The sequence below is a fragment of the Scedosporium apiospermum genome (genome assembly GCF_000732125.1).
Source record: "Scedosporium apiospermum strain IHEM 14462 chromosome Unknown SEQ_SAPIO_0165, whole genome shotgun sequence".
Lineage (NCBI taxonomy): Eukaryota > Fungi > Ascomycota > Sordariomycetes > Microascales > Microascaceae > Scedosporium > Scedosporium apiospermum.
In genome coordinates, this window is record NW_015971866.1 from 293320 (window position 1) to 317925 (window position 24606).

At 51.0% G+C, this 24606-nt stretch overlaps 5 protein-coding genes and 2 pseudogenes across 5 annotated transcripts; 3 read left to right on the forward strand and 4 right to left on the reverse strand.

Annotated features, from left to right (window-relative positions):
• Window positions 1–323: 323 nt before the first annotated feature.
• SAPIO_CDS10252 lies at window positions 324–1226 on the reverse strand (annotated as a pseudogene; the record flags this gene model as incomplete).
• A 4282-nt stretch (window positions 1227–5508) lies between these two features.
• On the reverse strand, window positions 5509–7401 carry SAPIO_CDS10253 (High-affinity methionine permease; the record flags this gene model as incomplete). The annotated part of the gene is made up of 4 exons (XM_016783872.1): window positions 5509–5970; window positions 6086–6972; window positions 7070–7141; window positions 7227–7401. The coding sequence occupies 4 exons, from the start codon at window positions 7399–7401 to the stop codon at window positions 5509–5511; spliced, it is 1596 nt and encodes a 531-aa protein (XP_016638718.1).
• A 2983-nt stretch (window positions 7402–10384) lies between these two features.
• On the reverse strand, window positions 10385–12076 carry SAPIO_CDS10254 (uncharacterized protein; the record flags this gene model as incomplete). Its single annotated transcript, XM_016783873.1, has 3 exons — window positions 10385–10548; window positions 10627–11032; window positions 11087–12076. 3 exons carry the CDS (start codon window positions 12074–12076, stop codon window positions 10385–10387), a joined length of 1560 nt encoding a protein of 519 aa, XP_016638719.1.
• A 987-nt stretch (window positions 12077–13063) lies between these two features.
• SAPIO_CDS10255 lies at window positions 13064–13576 on the forward strand (annotated as a pseudogene; the record flags this gene model as incomplete).
• Window positions 13577–16583: 3007 nt separating this feature from the next.
• On the reverse strand, window positions 16584–17340 carry SAPIO_CDS10256 (uncharacterized protein; the record flags this gene model as incomplete). The annotated part of the gene is made up of 2 exons (XM_016783874.1): window positions 16584–16858; window positions 16977–17340. 2 exons carry the CDS (start codon window positions 17338–17340, stop codon window positions 16584–16586), a joined length of 639 nt encoding a protein of 212 aa, XP_016638720.1.
• A 1264-nt stretch (window positions 17341–18604) lies between these two features.
• SAPIO_CDS10257 (uncharacterized protein) lies at window positions 18605–19397 on the forward strand (the record flags this gene model as incomplete). Its single annotated transcript, XM_016783875.1, has 3 exons — window positions 18605–18611; window positions 18685–19237; window positions 19298–19397. 3 exons carry the CDS (start codon window positions 18605–18607, stop codon window positions 19395–19397), a joined length of 660 nt encoding a protein of 219 aa, XP_016638721.1.
• A 2710-nt stretch (window positions 19398–22107) lies between these two features.
• SAPIO_CDS10258 (uncharacterized protein) lies at window positions 22108–23892 on the forward strand (the record flags this gene model as incomplete). The annotated part of the gene is made up of 2 exons (XM_016783876.1): window positions 22108–22678; window positions 22730–23892. 2 exons carry the CDS (start codon window positions 22108–22110, stop codon window positions 23890–23892), a joined length of 1734 nt encoding a protein of 577 aa, XP_016638722.1.
• Window positions 23893–24606: the final 714 nt, after the last annotated feature.

The following is a 24606-nucleotide window of genomic DNA, read 5'->3' on the forward strand; positions in this document are numbered from 1 at the left end:
TGGCGGAACTCGCCCCCAGAAAGAAGTGAGACATACTCGTCTGTCGGCTCATTGCCATACTTCGGACGGCAGACTCGGGCAAGGACAATACAGACTGGGATTTGTCCGATTGGTGCTGAACACTGCAAAGAATCTCGGCGTTTCAGCCCAGCCGTGACGAACACCGCCACAAAACGCAATCCAAAAAAAAAAAAAAAAAAGGCTTTATTGGCCAAACTTAGCTGGCTTCGGACTATGGAAGAAGAAACCGAGGATGTCTTCGACCGTATCAATTGTGATAATGCACGCCATAGAAATATGATTCGTCGTGAAATTGTTAACATCTAGCGCCCATTCACACGCTCAATCTCGTCTCTGGCACCCGCCCAGGATTTCCTCTTCCCCGTCTCAAATAGTCTAAACGTGTGTGGACTGTGTATTCCATCCATGAGAAGGCTGTACAGCTTGTGATCTCCCAGCCACAATTTCCACCCAGCAGGGCCCCACCCCAGGTTCTCTTCAAGTCCCGTGCCAGCCGTCTTGTTAACCCAGTCCGTCCACTCAACCCAGTCGACCCATGCTGGGTGCGTTCTCCCTCGCTGCGCAAGCCCACAAAGCCACTCCGCATGCTCATCCACGGACCTCCCCATTTCCTCCCGACTTGGGAGGGCCGAATTGCCTTTCCAGACCTGGGCGAGAGCCATCGAGGCGAGGTCGTGGATTGAAAATGCGGGGGCCGCGAGGAACACGAATCCGATGAAGGCTAGCGAGTCAGGGTGCTCGAGGGAGAAGATGTTTTGGTAGAGCCGGAGTAACGGGCGGCACCTGGACCCCGGAAGCTCGTTCCACGAGGATGTGTCGGTGGTGGTGGGGTCGACGGACGGCTCCAGATAGCCAAAGTCCGCTTGATATCCCGTACACCATATGATCGAGTCGGCGTTTACCACGCGTCCGTCGTCTAGGAGAATTTCGTTTCCCCCGAGAAACTCTTTGATGCCGGGGAGAGAAGTGATATTTCCCTTTTCGAGGTGATCGATCAAAGAGTCGGTCGCGACCGGAATCGAAAACTTGAGTGATGGAGCTGGCGATAGGCCCCACTCCGGTTTTATGTCGAAGGATCGATTCTGCATTACCCTCAGAAATCTGTCGAAAACCCAGGGTGTGAAGTCTGGAAATAGCCTCTCGAAAAGGGCCCGGAGCTTCTCGAGTCTCAGTGTTAGGAGGTGGTCAGTTGGCTTGCCATTCATGTGGCGCGGAAGCTGCTCGTATGTTACTATTGGCCTCTCCCAAACCTAATCAAAGTCAAAGACGAGGGCGTACGAACAATGTGGGCACCCACTCGATGCGAGACGTAAATTTTTGATGCGCAACCAACGAGCGAAGTTGCCGTGTCCCCGCCGGTGTTTCCTAGCCCAACAACTAAGACTGTCTTGTCTTTGAATCGATCCGGGCTGCACAGGCAACCCGGGGTCAGTAATGCAAGTCCCAACACGCCAATATTGTTGCTCAACGAGGGAATTCAGTACACACAGTTTATAGTCCCTAGAATGTATGCTTTCACCGCCAAATTTGTCAAAGCCTTTGATTTGGGGTATAGTTGGGACATTGTTGACGCCCGTCGCAATTACCACTTTGTCAAAAATTAGGGTCTCCCCGGTTTTCTCCAAAGTCAAAGTCCAGTGTCGATTTCCGTCATCGCGTCTCACATGTCATATCGGGGTACTCAGTCGAAAATGAGATCTAAGGTTGAAATGTTCTGCGTAGGCTTCGAGATATTGGGCGACTTCTTGTGCAGAGGGGAAATTGGAGCTGTCCCCATCTACATCTAAGGTAGGAAACAGAACTATCAGCCACGACCATCATTTCGCATTGATATGGTAGGTGGGAGAAATAGAAAATGTAACCTTTTGGGAAAGGAAAATCTGTGAAACAGCACTATTATACCAACATAGATGTTAAGACTGAATGCGCGCAAGTGAGGAAATCATGAGCAAAGAACGATACCCGTTGCCTCGAGACGTTTGCGAGTGTTGCTGTAGCAATGTAAGCCTGCTGATTCCCTTCATGTAGCAGCCTCGGGAAAGACGCATGAGCGCTGCTCCCATGGTCCAGGTAGGCTTACATTGCAAGACAGATGTCTGGCTCTCCGTTGTGTATCGCCACAATCCGCCGACATAAGAGTTCCGCTCGAATCCTGTCACATCGAAGCCCTCTTCCACAAGGTTCTTTAGTGCAACAAGGCCAAAGGCGCCTAGCTTCGTAGAGTTGTTGGTCAGCGCTCTTCTGCTGCTAAATGGTAGGTTGACTTGAAATAGGTCCCTTGAGGGTCGTGTCGAGAGTCACAGAGGAGGCAGCTAAGGGGGAAAACACTCATGTTTCACAACCTGATCGCGTTCTCAGTAGGAAACAGCCGAGGGAATTTCTGAGAGGATATCTTAAGCTTGTTGCACAAGACTTGGACAGAACTTACCAAGGCCAATGACTGCAACAGTGGGGGCTTTAACATCATCCATGGCTTCAATGACGAGGGAAACAGAACAGGCGGGCTGTACTCGAGACGTTGACGTCAGGAATCGAGGATTATCTAGTACTGCAGGCGTGTCGATCGTATTCACGGAAAGTTGGGGTGGTGAAAGATTCGGTGACTCAGGCCAGGATCGGGGCAGGATCGACAATGGACTTATTGTGAGGTCGGATTATCATTGTATTATCTGCAAGGGATGAAATTATTGCCTCTATTGATGCACTCCTAATTCGAGGAAGGGGCAACAATGCAGGTATTAATGCAAGGGATGAGATGCGGTGAAGAAAGCGGTCATAGCGGGGGAGCCAGTTGCGCGAGGGCAGAGTGAAGATTCGGAATTAAGAAAGTGTCTCTTCTCTTGTCACTTGGCTTCAGCTTCCGTCATCGACATCGCTAGCCTTCGAATCAGGCCCACTTCCATCGGACGAGAAACCCGGGGGCGGCGCCATGATGTGCTACCTCGACGCATTCCTCATTCTTTAGTTTCTATTCCTCCCCGCCACGTCCATTCTCAAAGGGGCAAGTGGTGGTCCCCTTGCAGTATGTCTCATGGCAAAGATCTAAAATGCATCCACCGTTCAATATCTTCAGGTTCAAGTCCCCAGAGGGCCTGGGCTCATCGCGTGCCTGCCCCTTCGTCATGCCCTGACCAGGACGCACAACACGACTGCATCCGGTGGTTCTATTGGTCTCGAGGTTGTTCGGTTCAAACTAGTTCTCTTAAGCTAGGCAAAGCACGGCATAGTGCAGTCGAGGCTGGAAGATTACACGTGGAGGCAAAACGGCAAACGGTGATACATGTGCGACTAGTCCATTAGGTCCGGCCTTTCTTTTTTTCTAATGAATCTTTCAGCACTTCAAGCAACGAAAGTGTGGGCCATGGGGAGCTAGGGTCCTTCCGAGATTACAGCCATGTCCTGTACAGCCGAAGCCATGCATCCCCCTCCCCGGTAGGAAGATCCCCATACGGGCTCGATGACTTGGTTGAGCAGAGGCGGAATGATTCAATGAACGAGGTATTCTCTGTTGCCACCAAATAAGCCCACATGTACGAGTGCCCTACGTTGCGTCGATGTAGTAAGTAAGGTATGGCCAGGCCGCCATAACTATGCTAGTCCTACGGCTAGGAGTGGCTCTCAACTGGTCCTGTGCCCTGCTTTTTAGTTTATAGCTGCTCAAGCCTCTCCCGTCCTGGGGACTTCCAGGAGTGGAGATCGCAATTAACTTATTAAGTCAGTTGAAGGAGTCGCCAAGTCTCTCTTGGTGATGGAGGTACGGGGACAACTTGAAGACACCAAATTGGAGTACCGCCGACACCCCTCTCCCTACTGAGCTGGATGGTACAACTGTTTTTATCCCCGGGAGGTTGGCATCTTAAACAACAAAGCTGGGAAGTTCGAGGCATGTGGCATTCCCACCATCACGTTCGATCCTTGAAGAAGCCTTCGCAAATTGCTTTGTCCTCTGCACTAGTTTCGCCCCGTGTTCCATTCCCAGATTCATGTCCTACTAATGGATCTACAGGCCTTCCTTGGCCCTCGTGTAATGTCCCTCCGTGTTCTTGCTACATGTCCTACATGTCCCGGAACGATGCTGCATGATCCGGCTCTATCATATCTCATTTCTATATCTCGATCGATCAATTAACTAAGATCCGACCCGCTAAGGCACTAGACTCGCGAGGCGAAGTAAAGTCGAACCACTGTGCTCTGTCAACACGGTTATCCTAGATTCTGTGCTGTGAGTGGGTGGGTCTTGAAAGGGAGTTCCTCCACCCTGTAATACTTCGTACTTGTAAACGCCTCGGTCAATCACTGCTGGTCAGCCTTAGTTTACAAAATACGGATAAGTGCTGGTGCTATCCGTTGATTATATTGGGGTATTTTGCTTACTGCTGAGGCAATTTAGACTACGCTACGTTAGGGTGCTTCGTGGAGGGCGCTATCCCGGAGTACGTTAGCAGCTAGGACAGACATGACCGGCAGGTTATTAAAATCGATCCATGGCACCTGAAGGAAAAGCAAACTGGAATTGACATGGTAACTCCAATCTATAGCACCAAGCATGAACCACGAGATATACCACCGCGCATTCTGATTGGGCAGCCATCGAGACTACTATTGCTTTGCACTGCGTAGACATGCACTAGTATACTGCGAGTTTAAGCTGGAGAGGATACACTCTTCAATCGGAGGTCCCACCCGGCAATGACTTGATGACAATCGCCTCTCCCCGGTAATGACGGACGCAATGCACCTGGATGACAGGATGGATACCGCTCGTGAAGTATATCTGCCCGCCAATACGAAGTTTGGGTCTCGAGGAGTTTGGAAAGTAAACAGAACAGACGACGTCCAGGCAGCATCGGCGTCTTCGTCTGACCTAGTCCGTTTGATCCCATCCACTCGACGCCAGCTCAAGATGCAAGAGAGCAGAGTAAAAAAAAGAAAAGAAAAGAAAAGAAAGAGGAAAAACAGGGAAGGAAAAAAGAAAAAGAAAAATGTGCTGGGGCGCTAACTTCTGGATGTCTCACCAGAATATCTCGTTTCAGCTGATGCAGCATTAGCGTGACCGCATGAGTCCATCAGGCCGTGGAAGTGTGAGGCGACCGACTGGTTCATGATCCATAAGGTTAATTCAATAGAAAGGGCTCACCCTTACGGATGCCCCATGGATGGGATTTGATAGGTGTAATGAGGGATGCAATGGCTGCCGATATTAGTTCTACTTTACGCTGTCCTGACCTGGCTTGGTTCCGCTCAACGCCTCGCAGCGGATAGAAGCGATCTTCTGAACTGAGATGAAAGATTAATTGATTCTTCGAAAGGAGGAATGACTAGTTCTAAGCGAAAACTGTTGCAGGTGCGTTCAGTCGAACCGGCGCACGCAGGCGTAAGAACCCCTCGTATTTCGGTAATTAATTAGCCTAGAGGCAGTAGTATCTCTCTAGGCCTGCATCGAGCTATCACATTCGATTCAATTGTCCCAACACCCTTTCCAACGATTCAATCCAATCTCGTAAACCTGTCCACCTTGCGATACCTGACCACCTCGGTTCCATCGGCATCGATAATCCTCTCGGCAACAATGCGATATCCGCCCAGCCTCGGCCAAATCTTGGTCCAACCCAACCAATACGCAGCGCCGATCAGAAGCACGCCCCATCCCACGACGGGGAAGACGTAGTAGGGGTAACCCTCGGCGTTCCAGTCCGTGTTGGGCGGGATGAAGGGCACGACGGTGAGGAACACGTTGCTGAGGACGAAGAGGACGGCGATGGGGAAGTAGGTGTGCCAAGGGGAAGACCAGTTTTCGGATTTCTTGTAATGGAGCCATAGGAGGCCGAGGGGTACGAAGACGTTGATGATGGCGCCGGGGTAGGTGTAGAGATCGACGATGAAGTTGTAGGCGGGGCCGGGGGGAGGGGCGAGCAGGACGACGACGGTGACGATCCAGTGCAGGAATAACTGTTAAAGTGGGGCAAGGGTTAGGATATCATTAACAAGGTCGATTGGGCAAGGTGGATTTGGAAAAAAAAAAAATTAAAATGTTGGGGGGAAAAACGATTTCGTTCGAACTTACTGATGCGGCGGGGGCATTGAAAGGCTTGTTCGACGCCCAGAACCGACTAGCGGGCAGAAGACCTTCTTTTCCAAGCTCCTGATTAAGACGCGCGTGGGCGAAACTCACAGCCAGCACGTTGCCAAGGTTGCTCAGAGCCACGAAGACGGGGAGGGTCCTGGCACCGGCGCTGTCACCGAACATGTTGGTGAAGAAGAGACCAGCGACGATGACTTCGGACTCGACGAGGGCATCCTTGGGGATGGCGGCGAAGTAGGCGACATTGGCGAGGATGTAGAGGGTGGTGACGAGGCCGATGGCGAGAGGCGCGGCGAGGGCGAGGGTGCGGCGGGGGTTCTTGACTTCGGAAAGGACGTAGTTTGCGTTTTCCCAGCCCTTGTAACTGTAGATGATTCTCAGGAGAGCTGTCGCGTAGGCGTAGACGCCGCCGCCTCCCCACCGATGGGCGTCGGAAAGGTCAAAGGCATTCTTGAAGTTCTGGGGGTCCTCGATCCGTAGGTGTCCGGCGAGGGCAGCGAATCCAGAAAAGACGATGAAGAGGAGCACGACGACCTTGAAGATACCGAGGACGTTGAAAAGACGGATGCCCCACTTGGGCGCGATGGAGTGCAGGAGCACGGCAAAAGTGACACAGACGACGCCGATGCCGCGGGCCTTGTAATTGTCACCGGACCGGCTGCCGGAAGCGTAGAGTACGTAGCGACCGAAGGCGAGGGAGTTTCCGGACGAGAAGCCGAGGAGCAGCATCTGCGCGGCCAGGATGCAGGTGGCCAGGTATCGCGGACGGCGGTAGACACGCTCGAGATAATTCTTTTCGCCGCCGGATCGGGGGATGGCGAGGCCGAATTCGAGGTAGACGCTGAGACCGGCGAAGGTGATGATGCCGCCTGAATCGGGGTTAGTATCTTTTTTTTCTGTGTGGTTGCTATTCTGTTTTGGGTAGTGGGCTGAAAACCAAGAGATGCGCCAAGATGACGGACGTACCAACGATCCAGAGAATCAAACTAACGCCGACCGATCCCGTTGCCGCAAAAATGCCCGATGGTGTGGAGAAGACTATCCAAGAGCGGGTTAGTTTTTTTTCAATGTCAAATCAAGATATGGACGTGGTTATGGGAGGCTTTCGGAGCAGCAAACTCACTTCCTGTGCCGATCATTTTGTTCAGGATGAGGAAGACGGAACCTGTGATGCCGATTTTCCTCTCGTCGGAGTATTCGTAGCGCTCGCCGACCTGGACTGGCTCGGATTGCGAGTCATCGTGCTTGAGAGCATCGCCGGACTTGTAGTCCGGCGATCGGTTTTCGGCTTCAACCATCGCTTGTTGTTATTATTTACTTGACGATGCTGTGGTTGAATTGTCTTCTTCGCCTGTTCGCGAGTCCAGCGGGGTTGTTGGGATTTTGGCTTTCTTGCAAGTCGTGGATCCGAATTACATGTGCTGCATGCGTTGCGCGTGGATCTCGCAGATCAATCCTGAGGCTCACAAGCAGAAGAGAAACAAAAAAAGAACGATTTGAAACGGGATCGACTGGGACTACCTGGGAGTGCCTTCCCATTTCTACTGGGGATTCATTCATCAAAATGCTCTTTCCCAAACCGACTTTTCTCTTTATCCACCCCCCTCATTCCTTCCTCGAATATACGATGCCGATCATGGGTATTTTCACCTGTTATTACGAAGTATCAAATTGCTCGTCCCATCCGTCGGTCGCCAGTGGCTCATGGCTGTCTTCATCATCAGGGTCCCAAATAACGCCATAGCCCTGGCGTGACGGAGTGAGAAGGCAACAGCTTAGTGTATCGCTATTTTTTTTTAAGGTTAATTCACCCGTTCCCGAACTTTTGTCAAAGTATTTGTTTTTGTATTACGCTGCTCCAGCGGCTTTCCCGAGGGCTTGCTGGCTTCGTCGAATCGCATGTGAGCAAGCAATGTGGAGAAATTATTGTGGTGTGGCCCAGTGCGGAGCGCCAAGCCCTCGTCTTCGGCCAGTTTTGTTATGTAGGATCAATTCATCAAGTCCCGTGCGATGTCATCATCGTCGCTTATAATTCGAGACTCCGTGACGGGGCCGTCTGGTCCCGTCACCTTCCCGGTCTGGAAGGTCTGCCCGTGGGGGGAAACAGGCAAAGCACTCCACCTTCGGGAACTAGGGGAATAACTGCCTTCCAGCAAGGGTAAATAGTGGGCTGCTTTAGATCTCGGAGGGAAAAACGGCGATGATGAGTGAACGAAAAGAATGGGGGTCAGCATTATACTTCGTAGCGTTTTGTTCTTGTAGCATCGGAATGCTGGGCTTCGTATTGGTGTCCATTGCTCGATGTTGCCCTAGAATCCTCGATGCAGACTGAGTGTTCAGCACCCACAACACACCAATAGCTCAACCCAAAGTGTGGAGAGGGCGGGGTTAGACTTCATTGCGTGACACTACATATTCAATCGTGCATCAGCTCGCGCCTCACACGCCACCCGGCGGGGACTGCTTGCTGCCATCATTCGCTCAGGTGCGTGAAGGAATCGGTGGCACACATATGCATCACGCAGCGCTATGACAGGTTTGTCACGAAAGCTCGGCGTGGCAAGGACTCGAAAACGGACTGAGGGGAGCGTTGAGCAAAGGGGAGGTTGGGGATCGGGAAGAACCCCGGGATTTGAAGGTGCGGCTGATAGAAGCGCATTGGTCATTACACATTTTCAATGACACCATAGCATCGGCGCGTCTTGAACCACTTGTCCCCTTGAGGTCTGCCGTCGTGGCCGACACCTATCAACATGAGCTTGATTGGGATCCAGCTTCCATCTCACAAGCTCTAAAAAACATATTCATCGGCTTCTCCGTTAATGCTGGGATATGCTACAGCGAGACAGCCTTCGCCACCTTCGTCGTCCTTCCCTACCGAGACCGGATAATCCAAGGGGGCCATTAGATACAAGATTTCCTCCGCCTACCCGACTGCATGCGAGCTTTTGTTAGCACCAATCCCGGGATAGAGGACGATGACTTACTTTTCCAACTCCAAAGCATTGTTTCACGTACGTCCTCATCTCGATCTTGATTGCGCTACTGGCTGCGCGGGGGTGACGCGAATCAGCCGTGCTGTACCTCCGGTTTGCCTATCCTGTATTCATGATTACCATAATGTGGTTTAGGCTTGCTCTGTTGAGGCCGAGTGAAAATTTATAGGCATCTAGAGGCAAAGGTGGTGGATGCCTCCAACGCAGTCAGACGTGCCGCTCAGCCGAGGTATTGAATTGGTATGGCGTCCTCGATATTCGGTTGAGATTGTCGACTATCGATGAAGGGATCGGAATCACCTCTTCGACCTTCCTTCGAACAGGCATGGCGGGGTTGGTATCAGCGAGAGTGTTTGGCAGCACATTGGCGACACAGACCATTTCAACCGATGACATTTGATCTGACTGCCAAAAGCACGAAGTAGAGCTACCGGGGTGAAGCTTACTCTTCATAAAGAATAGCTGATAGCCTTGTAAAACTTTGCCCTGGCCCTCGAGTTTTGGGGTTTGCCCAGCCCTTCCAAGAGGTGCACATGTATTACTAATTGAAATAAGAGAGTGATTGTCTCTCTGGCGAAAGCAGAGTCGGTATGCGCATTGCCTGGCGGTGGATAGTAATGTAGTTACTTGTTCATGGTTCAGGATTAACTTCCCCATGTCAATACTGGAGGAATTGCGTCGGCAAAAGACGCGTTCTCGCCAAACAAGCTTTATTATCAATGATCAATGAGTAGGAAATTTACGCTTCTTCGAACCAGCGTTTGGATCGATGAGAGTCGGATCTACCGTCCTTCCCTCCTCCATGTCTCGGCGCTTTGGACTTTTAAACGCGGCATCGAAGCTTTTCATCACTCCAAGTACAGCCTTCAAGTGCTCCAACGTCAGAGTACCCCCTTGATCACTTGCCGTTGCAAGCGCAATTCGAGCCGCGTTCTTGATTTGCCTTCCGTTCATTCCCTCATCGTCCAGCGAGTCTAACTCACCACTACTCAGCAGGCCATCTGTACTGCCATCTTTATGCAGAGAGAGGACAGCCTTCCAAAGCTTCTTTCGACTTGTTGAGTCGAGAGCTGGGTAGGGAATGGATAGATGAATGCGCGATTTGAAGGCTGAGTCTATTAGTGTAACCCTGTTTGTTGTTAAGAACAGGATTCCCTCAAAGTATTCCAGTGCACGGAGGAAGACTAAAACAGTTAACATATATTGCCCATTAAGTTGATGGTTGAGGTGCATCCTTTCACTGACCTGAGACAAGACAGTTCCTTTCCAAGTTCTTCGTGTCTCTCTATTCGAGAAATATGTCGGCCTCGTCGAGAAGAACAATGGCGTGCCACGACGTGGCGAGGGCAAGAACTTCTTTGAGCCGTTTCTCAACGGTAGCTGAGTCCACACCCAAAGTGGCGCTGTCGAGTTTTAGAAGTGGCTTTCTGACATAGTCGGCTACGCCTTCTACAAGTTTGTCAGTGGTTTGTATGGCACTCAATTCCCAGTGACGTTTAGTCTTCCTCTGTCTCGATTAATACATACCAGCGGTGAGTGTCTTTCCCAGTCCAGGGTCGCCGTGGAGAAGGAATACAATGCCACCGCCTTTGCCTTCGACAAAATCCCATGCTTTATGCGCACTGGCCGCGGAGTGGTTCCTGACTAGGGATAAGATCATTTCCTTGTTGACAGGATCGAGAATGAGGGATTCAAAAGCGATATCATTCCATTCGGGGTCGCGGATATGGTCAATTTCGAAGATCCCCCACTGTTTATCGGAAAGGGAATATCCGATAATAACTTTTGAGCAAATCAAAAGCTCCTCCTCCGTCATTCTCTTGTGATCGCCTTCGCTAATGTTGAATTTCTTCTGGCTTGCGGACAGGCATGGAGCAAAGGATGGCCGCTGATCATGAAATGCCTTTGGATCTATAATAATACGGCCATTGATCTGTTATAGTGGACCTTAGTAAACGGCCCAAATAAAGCACAATGTCTCACTTACAGTGGAGGTCCAACAAGGGAATCCGCCAATCTCCCAATCTGCGGTCGGCTCGCGATCGTAACCAAAAAGCACGGCCAAGTTGTTATACTGGTGGTGATTTGGTTCCGAGGAATCAATAAGTGACTGGAACATTTTAGACCTTCGTAATACCTCGGAGCGAATCTCGTCGCGCCGTTCGCAGAACCGAAGAGGGTACAGTGGAAGGTCGTCCAAGGCTCTAATCCCATCCCATCGCTTGATCGTGAATTCAGTTTTTTTGTGCCCAAGCTCCACACCATTGGTAGCGATGATATAACCAGAAATAGTCCACTCACAATTTGGATGTCGGGATTTAAGACAGGCGTAGCCAGTCAACTCGTGAAACTTGAAAATCTGTCCGAATTCCCCGTAGAGGAGCTCGCCAGGAACGAAGACCATCCACAAATTGACGTAGTCGATCCCAGGCCTCCCTAAATGTGCGCAGTTTTTGACATATCGATTGTAAATGGAGATTTCGTCTAGAAGGAGCTCATCCACATAATTTAAAAGATATTGAACATGCTGGCTAGCGGTCTGGTCCGAACATCTTCTCCTGTAGCCGAGAAGCTCATCGCGATAGTGGAAGACGCATTTAGGGGTGTCGCGGAACACAATATTCGTAGCTTTGGGATCGATGTCTTTGTATTTTGGTACGACGGCTTTGAGAGCAGCTTTCATATGGGGCGACTGAACCTCGAGTTCCGTGTAGAATTCTGTTTGCGTACGATCCCAGACCCGGGTGGAAAGCAGCGCGGCTTTCGTCGTTATGGAGGCGGGTTTGACTTTCGCCCGAATGAGTTTGGTTCCTGCTTTCAGAACAACACGTTCCCCGTTCTTATTCCAGTAAGATTCAAACTTGCGAATCTCACAAACTGTTCCTACATGGTTCGGATTGCCCTGAAGTTCGACAATACTGTCGTTGCTGGCGCTGCCGTCACTGCTGTCGCTGATATCATCGTCGGTGGAGCTCATAGCTGGGGATTGACAGGAAGACGGCGGGTAATGGTAGAGTACAATGGGGTCGAGTGGGTTGGCTTAGAGATATGACTGATGACCACTGGAGGCACCGTTCTCCCTGGATCCTCCAAGCTTTATATAATGCCAAAATCTGACGTTTAGGGGGCTGGATGGCGCCTGTTTGAAAAGCGCTGGGGCCGTATGTGGCACTGTTCAGGCTATGTACCACGTCTCCTTTCCGCTCTTATCACTTTGAGCTATAGATACACGCTCCATTCATACGCGTTCCATTCATCGGAGGCTCAACCTTGTCTCCTCTTCCAGGGGGTGCCTGCAGTTTCAGTGGACACCATGGAGCCTCTCTCGATGACTCCCCTAACCATCTCTCCAAACATAAGCTTCGATTGGCTGCCGGTCGTCCTGGAACAGGCGCTGACTTTTTTTGGCCGCCGGTTTCTGTCTATGGAGGCTGTCAGTACCAGGTTAAGTTCGGTTACACCCCTAGCTTAACTTACCAACGTCGACATTACCCTTTTCAATTATGTAGTGGGTGTTGACTGTCCTAAAGGCAAAATAATCCCTTGCTGTTAACTTATCGAACTTCCCACTACTTCGAGGAGGAATTGGCATAAACCTCCAAACCACCCGCAGACTAAAATTGGTTGTTCTTATAGCTCCCTGCTTCTCCAGGACGACTGTATTTGCTACTTTTCTCAAGACTTTTCAACACTTCCGCCGCACTGTCTGGGATCCGTGTCCATTGCGCGAAAAACTTTTCGCAGCTTTCTTCCACTTTTTGTCGACTTTTATCGACTTTTTGTAGACTTTTACTACCTACCCATGATTGGCTGGGTCAGAAACCTCTCGGGCGACTCCACCTCGGCGGAAGCAATTTCCAAACTACCAACACCATCCTGCCTCAAACAACTAACTCGGTCGTATGTGCCCAAGACTCCTTCTACAAAGCTGGCTTACAAGTCCGATCCTATTCCATGGCACAAAATGGCTAATGCATCGCCATCAGCTGCCCAATCGCCCTCTGCAGAATGGGAGAGGTTCCTAATCATGCACCCTGATCTGGTGACAAGGACCCCCGAAATTCCCAGTCTAAATCCAGACGATACTCAGGAAATCGACGATCCGTCTGCGTTCGGCACGATGGATTCAATGCTCGACGTGTATCCGGGAGACAACCTTCCTGCTTTCAATACGGGCGAGGAGCGGCTGGTTGAAATTACAAACACCACTTTTCCCGACCCCTTGTTTCATAGCCTGCTTGGCCCTGAAGGACCCCCCCAAGATTACCTCGAGTTCAGCGAAGGACTCGCGCCAGTCGGGGCTACAATCGATGGCAACCCCGGCCGTCGTTCACGACGCCCAAGGACGGCAGCGCCATCCCAATCAGTCTGGGAAGATAACAAGGCTAAAATAATGGAAATTTATTTTGGCGAGGGCAAAACGCTGGAGGAGACACGGAGGCTAATGGCCGAACGTCATGAATTTGACGCCTCGTGAGTTGATTCGACATGGCGTCCTTTCTAGCTGAGTTGTTATTAACCCCCACTGGACAGCATCCCACTCTACAAGTCAAAATTTGAGGAGTGGAAGTGGCGCAAGAATATCCCGAAAAAGTTTTGGCCTGAGATTCGGCGCAGAGTTGACGAACGGCGGATGATCTCGAACAAAGACAGCAGGGTTAAGTACGGAGATGGGCCGAAGTCTTGGACGAGCCAGGAGATCTTAAAGAAGAGAAAGAGGGATGATGAAGGCAAGTGGGCTTGTTGCCGAGCCAATTCTCATGCGACTCCGCTAATAATGAGTAGAGGAAGGCCCCCAGACCACGCTCCCGGTCGACCTGCCTCAAGATCTCAGGATTGAAACGCCAAGTATCGGACAGATTTCATCGCCTAGTAGCCAACACTCGATCCTGGGTATCGAAAACACTATAAAGGGCGAAACCGTGATTTTATTTTCAATATCGGTCGGGAATGACTGGCACAAGAGATCACGGTGGTCGAGAGCGAAACGGTGGTTTCAACGGGCATTGGCCAACACTGTTGGCCTGAAGAGTAAGGATCACCTTGTTCGTTTGTTGGAAAAGTCTCTAAGGTTGCGGATTGCTGTTGACATGTTCACGGCGGAGTGGGGAGATTTCCAGTTAGCACACTGACGTGATCTGATTAACGTATTCGATATCCTATCCTTTCCTGAAACACTATTAGTGCCCCGGAATCACCGCAGGGTTTGAAGAGTCGGTATCGTAGAACCGTCTGCTGTTTAGGGCCATCATTGGGGGTTTCACCACGAGTACTTAAAGGCAATTGTCTGCGCAAGGAAATCGATATTCAGCCAGTCACTAATATATTTGAAATCGCGGCGCTTTTTGGGACTTACCTTTCGAACGTACGCTACCTGTTATGCACTGTGTTCCGCCTCAGCTTTCCTGATCTTGCGACAAAGCGCGCGAGATCCCATTGTAGTTTAAGCAGGTCGTACGAGGGGACATTGTCCAGATTAGACGCCGTGACGGTGAAAAATACGCCATCAGCCAGCGGTGTTCCAGTCTAAGAGTCAGATGAAAGGAGCTTACCTCTGGAGGAGCCGTTAAGCACCCGCGACGATCAGTATTCACAAAGTGTGCCGTAAAAGAGGGAACCGCTGGTTTGAACACCGTTTGAAGGGAGGTCGGCCGTATACACTAGGCGATGCCAAGGAGATAATTAACGTGGTGGAGCGTAGGGAATTGTCGGCTTTGGGAGCGGTGGAAATCAACGGATGCGGGTCAATAACGGCTTGGACGAGAGAAATGAGGAGAATATTATGATGAGATGGCGTCAAGCGGACAAGTCAACTTCACTCTACTCTTGCTAAACGTCTCAGCCACTCAGTAGGGGGTAGAGAGCCAAGAAGGGACTTTAGTAGATGGTGACAGCCCACTCAACGGTGCGGTCTACTGCCCAAACCCAAAACCGTTCACAGCAGATTCGATCATTCCGTCATTGAAGGGAGGATAGGGGTATTGGTATCGAAAATTCCAAGGTCCAAAGTACAATCCTAGCGTAATAAGCTGTAGACTGCTAGATGCCAGGATGAAAAAGACGCCTCGTCTTCATCTCGAAAGCCAATTCCATGAAACAAATGGAATGATATTTTGAAAGATGGACCCGTGGGCTTCGTCGTTCTGCGGGAGAAGTCCCGCGACGAGTCTCAAACGGAGGTCGTCAGGCGGATCCACGACTGGCTCACTTACTTCAAGGTAGATGGTTGTCAATAGGTTACTCACGAATCGAGCGATCGGTCACATATCGGATGATACGCCGGCTGGTGCTTTCTAGAGATACATGTTGTCAAGCAATAAGGCGCAGGACCTGCGTGTCTATGTGTTGACGAAAATCGGTCGAGACCTGGGAAAGGCGATGCAATGCTAAGGGAGCCGAACTAATTGCCGGGACCGGAGCGACAGGGGAGTCAAGGGACCCGAAATTTTATCGCCGAAATTCCTGGTAGCTGGTGCTGAGCCGCGCTGAGCACGGCGGAAATGTCCACTTGGGGAAAGCTCCGGGGAGGGATGCCATAAGTTCGTTTCCAACCTGCGATCACCCCGAGAAGGACCAGTCCGCTGGTTGGATGCATCGTCTCCCCTATTGGCCAAGGAGTGAGAAGCTAGGGCCACGGCCCCGGCCAGGATGCTTTCTTTTCCTTTTGGGTTGTACTTCGTAATAACCTGTCAAAACTAGTGTCAAGACTACTGCCCAAATCCTTGGGCCTTGAGGAACACCAGAAGACACTATCCCCCAAAAGGCAATCGCTCAACTCCAATCACATCTTCGCAATGTCAACTAGCAGGGGCTTGCCGGGACTGAACTCAGCCCCTTTGGCCCCCAAGCGGGTCCTCGAGTCAGGAGTAAGAATGAGAACATGGCTTGGGTTTCTGGTACGACCTCGTAAGTTTATTCAACTGCGGGAGAAATGCCTGGCCCAAACCGAGTGGGGAAGGGGTGGGTCTGGGCCCTAGTGTATATGGAGCACTATGTAGCTCATCTTCGGGGATAAATGACACCGTAAGGGTCAAGTCCAAGTGCTTTAACATTACTTGGCGATGGTGGTTTTCATCCCACCTTTTCCTCAGGCGAGTCTTTATACCCCTGCCTTATTCAACATAATACACACAAGGATCACCTTACGCCTGACAGATTCGGTTGGTTTATTCGTAAGGTAGATTCACAACTACGGCGATAACTTGCGATGACTAGCCGTGGCTACCGATGGCGCTCGAGACGGAGGCGTAGCAGCTTGATGTCCAGGGCACCTCCACGTAAAAGACGCCTGGGTTTAAACAGCCTAAAGCCACCTTAAAAAGACGAAGACTACGTATAAAGAGAACCAAACATATATTTGTAGATAACAAGAAGACATACTATGTATGTAATTCAATAGAATGCTCTCGAGTGAATAGAAAATAAGAACTAAGACGATGGTAAAAAGAAGGTCGACGGGCAAGGTGCAAGATTGCCTGTTCTATTTAACAGTTGCAGTTCCAAGTTTGGGGGTCAACGCTCCAGACCTCCTGCTCCTTGCCTTTGGCATCGTAGTACGTATGACTCCCGCCGCGAGTATCCTGGCTCTTACCGGCACAGCCGGAGTGGTAGATGAGGTCCCTAAGACCTGACCCGCACTGGCCGTTACCGAGGTCTTGGGAAATCTTCTTCGTGTAGTAGATGGTCATTGCATCACCAACCGAGTTGCTGTCGGCACGGGTGTAAATCAAGGTGCTGCCGCTTCCTGCCGACGACGAGCCTGTTCGTTCATTAATATGCATTCCAGAGAGCGGCTGTTCCATGCCAACCAAAGGGGGTGGTAATGGTGTATACGGGCCATCAACCACTGCAGAAGAAGAAAGAGAAGGCACACTGACCAAAAACACCGCAAGCTTCATTCACCCATCGGCTCAGGGTTGCCTGCTTGGCCCAGGACCCGCTGCGATGGCAAGAGAAGGTTTCCTTTGACCAGCGGGCAACAAGTTCGCGCGGAGTCTCTCCTTCGCGCCCCTTGACGGGGATATCGGCGTGAAGATCGGCAGCCGCCTGGTCCCAGACACTATTCTCGATTACGGCGAACTTAGAAACCGTCCCATCAGAGTTGACGGTCGTGTTCCAGACGATGGGAGACGCCTGATGGATATGCTCGAGGACCTTGACAGTGCCAGGTCGACCCGGAGTAGGTGACCCGCTGACAACAGACACTGCGGCAACCGCAAGGAGATAGTTGGACAGGAACATGGTTGATAGCGGAGGGAAACAAACTTTGAATGAAGGGAAATTGGAAGTGGTGATTTCTGTTGTGATGGGCGAGAGCAGGAAAGAGAGGACGAAGCACCATCGGCATCAACTTCTATATCAACTCAACGTTAAGACGAGACACATTCCTAGAATCCAGTTCGCTCTTGACAATCCGAATTGGGATCCTTCCGACGAGGCACTTTTGTTTCTCCCCCTTTGATTCTGCTATTCTGCCAATCGTCGATCGTGATCATGGTCATGCCGCCCCAGCCACGATGAAATTCGCCAGCATCAATCACAGACTCGGCTAGGCAGACCACGAAGTTGACGATGGAGACTAGGATGACTTGTTGTGATTAGCTATCGAGTTATCGTGATTGGCTATTGGGTTAGGATTTGGAAAATTAGGATCTGCCCGAACGATGAGACACGAAAGAATGGGATGATATGACAATTCCCCATTGCCATTTTCAAACACCGTGGGGACCACCCGGTTGGCAAGTCGGCCCTACCACAGGATAGGATTTCAGCCCTGCCCCTCTTCCGCGCTAAAGCAAACAAAGGGGGGAATGATTGCATCTCATCGGTGAACGTGCGCAGTTCCGTCGTCTAGGATGCGTCTGGGTTCTAGATCCCACCTTTGATGACTGCGTCAACTTTTTGATTGGGCGGTGAGGCGACGAGACGCCCGACACTTCCAGAATCGGCAAGTCCTCCGGCGCTGGGGAGCGGAGCAAGCTAAAATGCCTCATGGGCCGGATCGCCGTGTTCGGAACCGCTATTAGTTCGTGCTCCGATTTGGGTCGCAGTTTCAGGAATCGTGAATTGAAGGATTGCAGCATCAGCATACCTGGCGCCCGCTAGTACTAGGACTCGGCCACCTAGATAGTATTAGCCTAATTCTGGAAAGGAGTGAGGCTTCGTGGGCAATTTTCTCATCGATGCATCTCCTAATTGAGGGAAGAGAGGAGTCGGTCGAAAGGGATGGGAGCACGAACGAGGAGGTCCCAAGGCAGACGACGATCCCAAGGAGGAGGAGGATCCCAAAGAAGCGAAGGGTCGGAAGCGCCAGACATGTTCGGCGTGTTGAGGACTCAGATGTAGTCACGACTCCGAGTGCAGTATAAAAGGGTAGTGACGAGCCCCGTCATTCTCGAATTAGCCCTCGACATCATCCTCAACATCAGGCACTCTAACATTGTGGCATTTGCATGCTTCCCTTTCTGACTTCAAGCCAACAACCTCTCCAACGCCCTCAATAAACATGCACTGTTCGTATCAACATGAGGGTCCCCCGAATCATAAGAAGTTTATAGTTGAAGCTAACTTACTTTCTGCCCCCAGATATCCCTTCTCTTGTCGGCGTTGCCGCCCTGCTCGGCCAATTTGGTCTTGCCAACGCTTTTGAGAGCGCCCGCGTTGGCAACGTCATCGCGCACATGGCTGATGCGGGTGTTGACCTCCGCTGGCAGCCCATTGACGACTTCGGCAACGAACACCTCATTCTGGATCTCGCCGACTACAATTTCTACGAGGAGTCGCTTCTGGAGTCGGGCAATGTAACCGATCTTGTGGCCGTTGCTCCCGGCGGTAACCTCGCTGTACGCGAATCCGCCACCGCCACTTGCTTCGGTTCCGGTTCTTGGGCTAAGCATGCTACCATCATTGGTGTTGCCGGAGTGATCTGCGACTCTTTTGCCTACGGTCTAGCAGAGGGTACGGTCCAGATCGTCCGCATCTGGAACGACCTGAACGGAAACCGCTTGAGGAACGAGGCTAATGATCCAATGATGGTCTACGTCCGCTTTGTCGTGGGTAGGACTCAGGTGTTCACTAAGGACACATGCAACCAAGCCGTCAAGACTCTCGTCAGCAAGTACTGCCAGGGCAAGAACCAGTAAGTTCACCTTCACTCTACTCTTTGGGCAGATAAAGAACTATACTAATTGCAGATCAGGGACACTCGTGGCGGAGAGCTTACGGTTAAGCGGAGCGAAGGTGGTGAGACCATTGGCAAGATCATGGTTGACCCTACAACCGACAACTGCAACTGCTAGATATTCGATGCAGATTTAGGGTTTGATTGGGTGATGTTGACATTCTCCTTTACTTTCTTCCAGAGACGAATCTTAGATTTATCTGGTTTTTTCTTTAACTTTTTGTTGTGGTTCGCACGAGATGGGCTTATGGGGATACATTCATGTTTCATGACATCCCGTTAAGCGAGATTCAGAAGTCGAGCAAATATGTTTAGTCACTGGGCTGGGCGCCTAAAATAAACTCTTTATAAAGACATATACTTTGGCATAAGCCCTACCTCTTCTAAGATTTTATAGAAACCCTTCTGCTTCCATCTGTCTCTGCCCTTAGCTTATCTATTCACTGGTGTAAAGGCAGTGAGACGGTGTTATACTTAAGATCCCTCCGTGGCGTCAAGGTTTAAGGCAAGTAGACTGTGCCGGAAGAACAACTCCCTGCACAAGAAATAAGGCTTGCACACAAGTTTCTTCTCTTTCCTCTTTCTTTAAAGTTCATCAAGTTCCTCGTCAAGTTGTGAAGTTATCAAGTCATTGATCCGTGACTCATTTAGTTGTTCAGCTCAATACATTGTTAGCCTTCAGCTGTAATTATGTTCGTGCCGAAGATCAGTTCTTGTAAGCGCCGTGAAGATTTAACGTTCCGATCAATTCTGGATTCTTCAGGGCAGACGTAGATGAAGGTCATATTTCCGGTCAAAATAAGGCAGGATATAGATCTAGATATGGCTGGCCGATGTGTGAGGGTCAGATCAAGTCAGAAGAGCAGGAGTCTTCGATTTTCCCTCTCAAACTTCCTTTTGGCAATGTCCGAATGCCCTTGCCATATCCGGAAGGTAGAGAGGTATTCTTCTGCATATCTCAGCGTACCTGAGCCCCTAATCTGATCATCCAATGACCGTTGCCTTATTTGGACTTGACCAGGGATGAGAAATATGAGTGAGGGAGGTCACTGTTTAGGGCCGGTTGGCTGTAGTGGCTATGTCTACAGTATTGAGCTACAGCATGGATCGATCACTCCAGACTCCAGAGATGAGCCCTGGCTCCTGGGGCAAGACAAGAAACTCGAAACCAACGCAAGAGGTAGAAATGCTACGGTACTATTGATAGCCATGCTGTCGCCATGGAGAGGTGTCCGCCCACAAGGCAGACACAGCCACCGTCCGACGTGTTCCTTCCTCCATTCCCATCCTAGCGACAGTGACATGACCAAGGGCGTACTACCCGTCACTCAGCTTTTATCTGAGATTTACATCGCGCTAGAGCCAAGTTGTTTCTGTAAAACGTCTGCCCGACGGACATCTCATCCGCAGAAGTCGGGGTCTGCACTATTGGTAGCACTTCACTCCAAGTCCCCATCATTTCGACTCCTCGCTAAAAGACCCCGGCAATCCATCGCGATGCCTAACGGAAATTTCCCCAAAAAGAGAAACCCGAATTCAGCTGGACCGTAATGTCCATCTTGGAGTTTCCAGCACCCCTGCTTGTTACATCTTAATAGCCAATTTTTTTTTCCCCTGAACCGCTACCTCGTAGCCTTCATCGTCGTCTTTGTCCACCACCAGGCACTTTCTCGGCGGGACCTAATAATACGACTTGGCTCCCAAATATAGGATTTCTTCCACTTACCCGACTGCGTGAGAATTTTTGCAAATACTGATCCTGGGGTGACGGACGATGACATACGCTTAAGCTCTAAATTCTTTGGCATATGCGGCCTTCTCCCTCTGTCGGCGGTGGCGGTAGGTATGTCGAAGGGGACACTCTGCGAGCCAGGGATGAGTAATACTTGGGCAGGTACCCCCGAGACGCCCTTCACATGAAAAATGATGGAAAGCCTTCAGAGGTTTCCTTCGGCCCACAAGATTGCAGTGTCCTACTCCAATCTTACGATGTCTAAAACAACTACTGGACACGGCTTGGCGCAAATCTCGAGTTGTGTAAGCTGCCCAAGAGGGCCAGAAAAGGATCCTCGGCCAATAGCTCGCCTGCTTAAAATAGAAGGCATATGTATGGCGACTGACCATGACGGTACGCTCTTCCGTAGTCAGGAGCGGCCAGCCGCGTCGAAGCCATCTAGAGGCAATTCGTGCCAAAGTCCAACGCCGTGAATAAGAGTACATGAGAATTCGCTGTCATGTCGGTGGATGCGAACTAGGGACTGGCCAAAACCGTGCCCTGTCCCCCAAATTATGCAGAGGGAAAGCTTGTAGAAGGGGTGATGCAGGTCACTGTACCTTCGAATCCTCGCTTGTTTTTGGCTGACAAACTGAGCCACAGGTGGTTTTCCACCATTCGTGGCGCAGTGGGTCTTCGGCATCGGCCCTCACTTCTGAGAGTTAGTGTGTTAAAAATGTAAAAATAAAAATGCTTGGCGCCAACCCAAGTATCGCTCATGCCCTGTATCGGCACACCCCCTGCATGGAATGGGCGAGCTGTGCATTCAAGCTGAACTAATAATGCATCTGACCCATGGGCGAGCCTCTGTTCCTGGCTTTCCGATCCGGATGTACATGTACCTCTATTTCTCTGAATTTCCTACTCTGACCCAAGTACAGGGGCTGGACAGGCAAGACCGCCTTCACGGCTAGTTCGCCCTGCTTATTTGCTCCCTTGAACCGTCCAAAAAGTCTTGGTCGTTCAGCCTTCATTCGTGCCAAAATTCTCCAAGTCTCTCATTTCTCTTCAACGTCGTCTGACCCCAGTTTATTTTTCTGCTCTCTGCTCAACAATGCCCTCCCCCCAACAACACCCTGCCGACCGCCGTTCATGCCGCTCACCCTTTCCAATCAATGAGCCTTTCGAGCCGTACCGATACGAGCCTCTTCCGTCCCCACGCAGCATCCGACTTGTAATCCTGAGACCAGCCTTGACCTTCCAACACCCGCTTCGGTGTTCCCTCAGAGTTGTCTCGCTCGATGAGCCCCCGACCTATGAAGCCTTGTCCTATGTCTGGGGATCCCCGCAAGGCACACGGCCCATTCGGTGCAATGGCCGTGAGATCCTCGTGACGCCTAACTGCGAGGACGCCCTCCGCAATCTGCGCATCGCCCATCGGCCGCGCGCGCTCTGGATCGACGCCATCTGTATTGACCAGGAATCAATGGCCGAGAAGAGCGTCCAGGTTCCTCTTATGGGCGACATCTACCGGCTCGCAAAGCAAGCCATCGTCTGGCTCGGCCCATCCGTGGATGGGCTATCCGGGACCCTCATGCGCCTCAATCTGATCGGCAAAATTCACTTTGAAATGTCCACGGACCCTTTATCGGAGCGCAAGAAACGCCGGGCAAATAAAATACTACGTATGCATCCGTCTGGCCCTTCACGATGCCTAGTTCCGCTGACCTAGACAGCTCGTGGCGAGGTTGATCGTATCTGCCGCATCTGCTCCAACGAGTGGTTCCAGCGCATCTGGACCTTCCAGGAGTTCATGCTCTCTAGTCATGTCGTTTTTATGCTGGGACGGGCTCAGTGCCGCCCACGCGGGCTCTACACCATGTACCACTACGGGCGCGAGCTGATGGACCACGACACTGCGCAGGCTTTCGAGCTGAAGAGTTACCTCCTCCGGTACTTCCACGATGAGGAATTCAGTGCAATATCGTCATTGCTGGACCTCGCAATCTTGAACCGCGCCACCGATCCCCGGGACAAGGCGTACGGCTTCGCGGCATTTCTCCAGCAGAAGATCTCCCGGGTTCCCCCCTTCGATGTTGACTACTCAAAGTCCGTTGCCGAAGTCTATACGGACTTTAGCTGGCGCTTTATGTGTGCTGTTCAGAGTGCTGGGATCCTTTCACTTGTGCCGACAGGGCAGGAAGCGGGCGGCTGGCCGTCGTGGGTGCCTGACCTACGCGATCCGGCCCTCATAAAGCGGGACAGGTGCGACTGGATCGACTGCAGCTGCGAGAGGAGACTCACAGGTGATGAGCAAAAGAGAGAATTTAAGACAATTAGCTTCTCGGAACCAGCGACCTTAAGCATAGGTGCCAAGCACTGTGCTATAATAGACCTTATCGGTCCGACGATGCCGCGCCCGGAAGGCAGGCACAACCACGATGGGGTCTATACGGAGAACAGCCAGTCGTGCCCCGGACTATCGAGCTGGATCTCCTTCGTAGATTCGCTCGATGAAAAGTCAGCTGCACTTTCGGGCCTGAGGTTCTTGCTTCAACTGACTCCGGGCTTGACGCGCTGGGACATCGTCCCAGAGGGCCGAGCAGTACCAGAAAGGGAAAAGGAGGGCTGGGGCCGGTGGCACAAGTATCAGACCAGCTTGGACGGGTGTACCATATTTTCGACTGCGACGGGACAGATCGGGGTTTGCAAAGGCGAGGTTATACCCGGGGATCACATTTTCCTGCTCGCAACGGCGAATCATCCTTTCGTCTTGCGCCGCGTTGGAGAGTCATTTCGTGTGGTTGGCTCCATCAGTATCCTTGGTCTAGGTGTCCATGGCTGGAAGTCAGTGAGATTCACTGACAGCGATGGAGTTAAGAAAATCAACATTGTCTAGGTCCCGGCAATCGTTGGTCCTGTGCGAGATACGTTCCTCTAAGTAGCAGGGACCTAGCCCGATTTCGTTATATATTAGCAGTAAATATAACATTTTTACATTATAGACCGAGGTATTGAAACGGAGCAGTGCAGCCTGCCCGCTCACCACAAGAATGAAACAAAAGGGAAACTGGTGGTCAATTGGTCTAGTCAAATCCTGCAAGAAGCTGCTGCAAAACCCCACCCAGGAATGGACAGATGTCGGATCTGTTGATCAATGGGAATGATGCAAGAACATGTAAAAGGAGCCCTCTAAATAGGGAGAGGTCAAGAAACATGTAAGTGTCTAATATGGGACACTTGGGCACACAAGATAAGAGTAGAAACAGCTTGGAATCACCATACAGGATGATTTATAAGAACGGGGCAAAAGAAGTCAATTGAACTAAAGATGATTACTTGAGTAAGTTCCTCCTCCTCCTCCTCCTCCTGTTCTTCCCTTGAGACGAGAGGAAAAGAAAAGAAATAGCTATGCCCTGGTCCATGGCAAGGGATAATGTTCCTCCGCCCCCGTCTTTGTAGTCCAGGATGCGACTACGATGAGAGCAACTAACGTAAGGACGAGTTGAAGGCGAGCTGGGAACAAGGGACTTTAACAGCGGTGACTTGCGGTAGCTAAAATCTCGCGCACTTTCGTCTTCGAACCCTGGGCTTTAACGATTCAACCACAAGC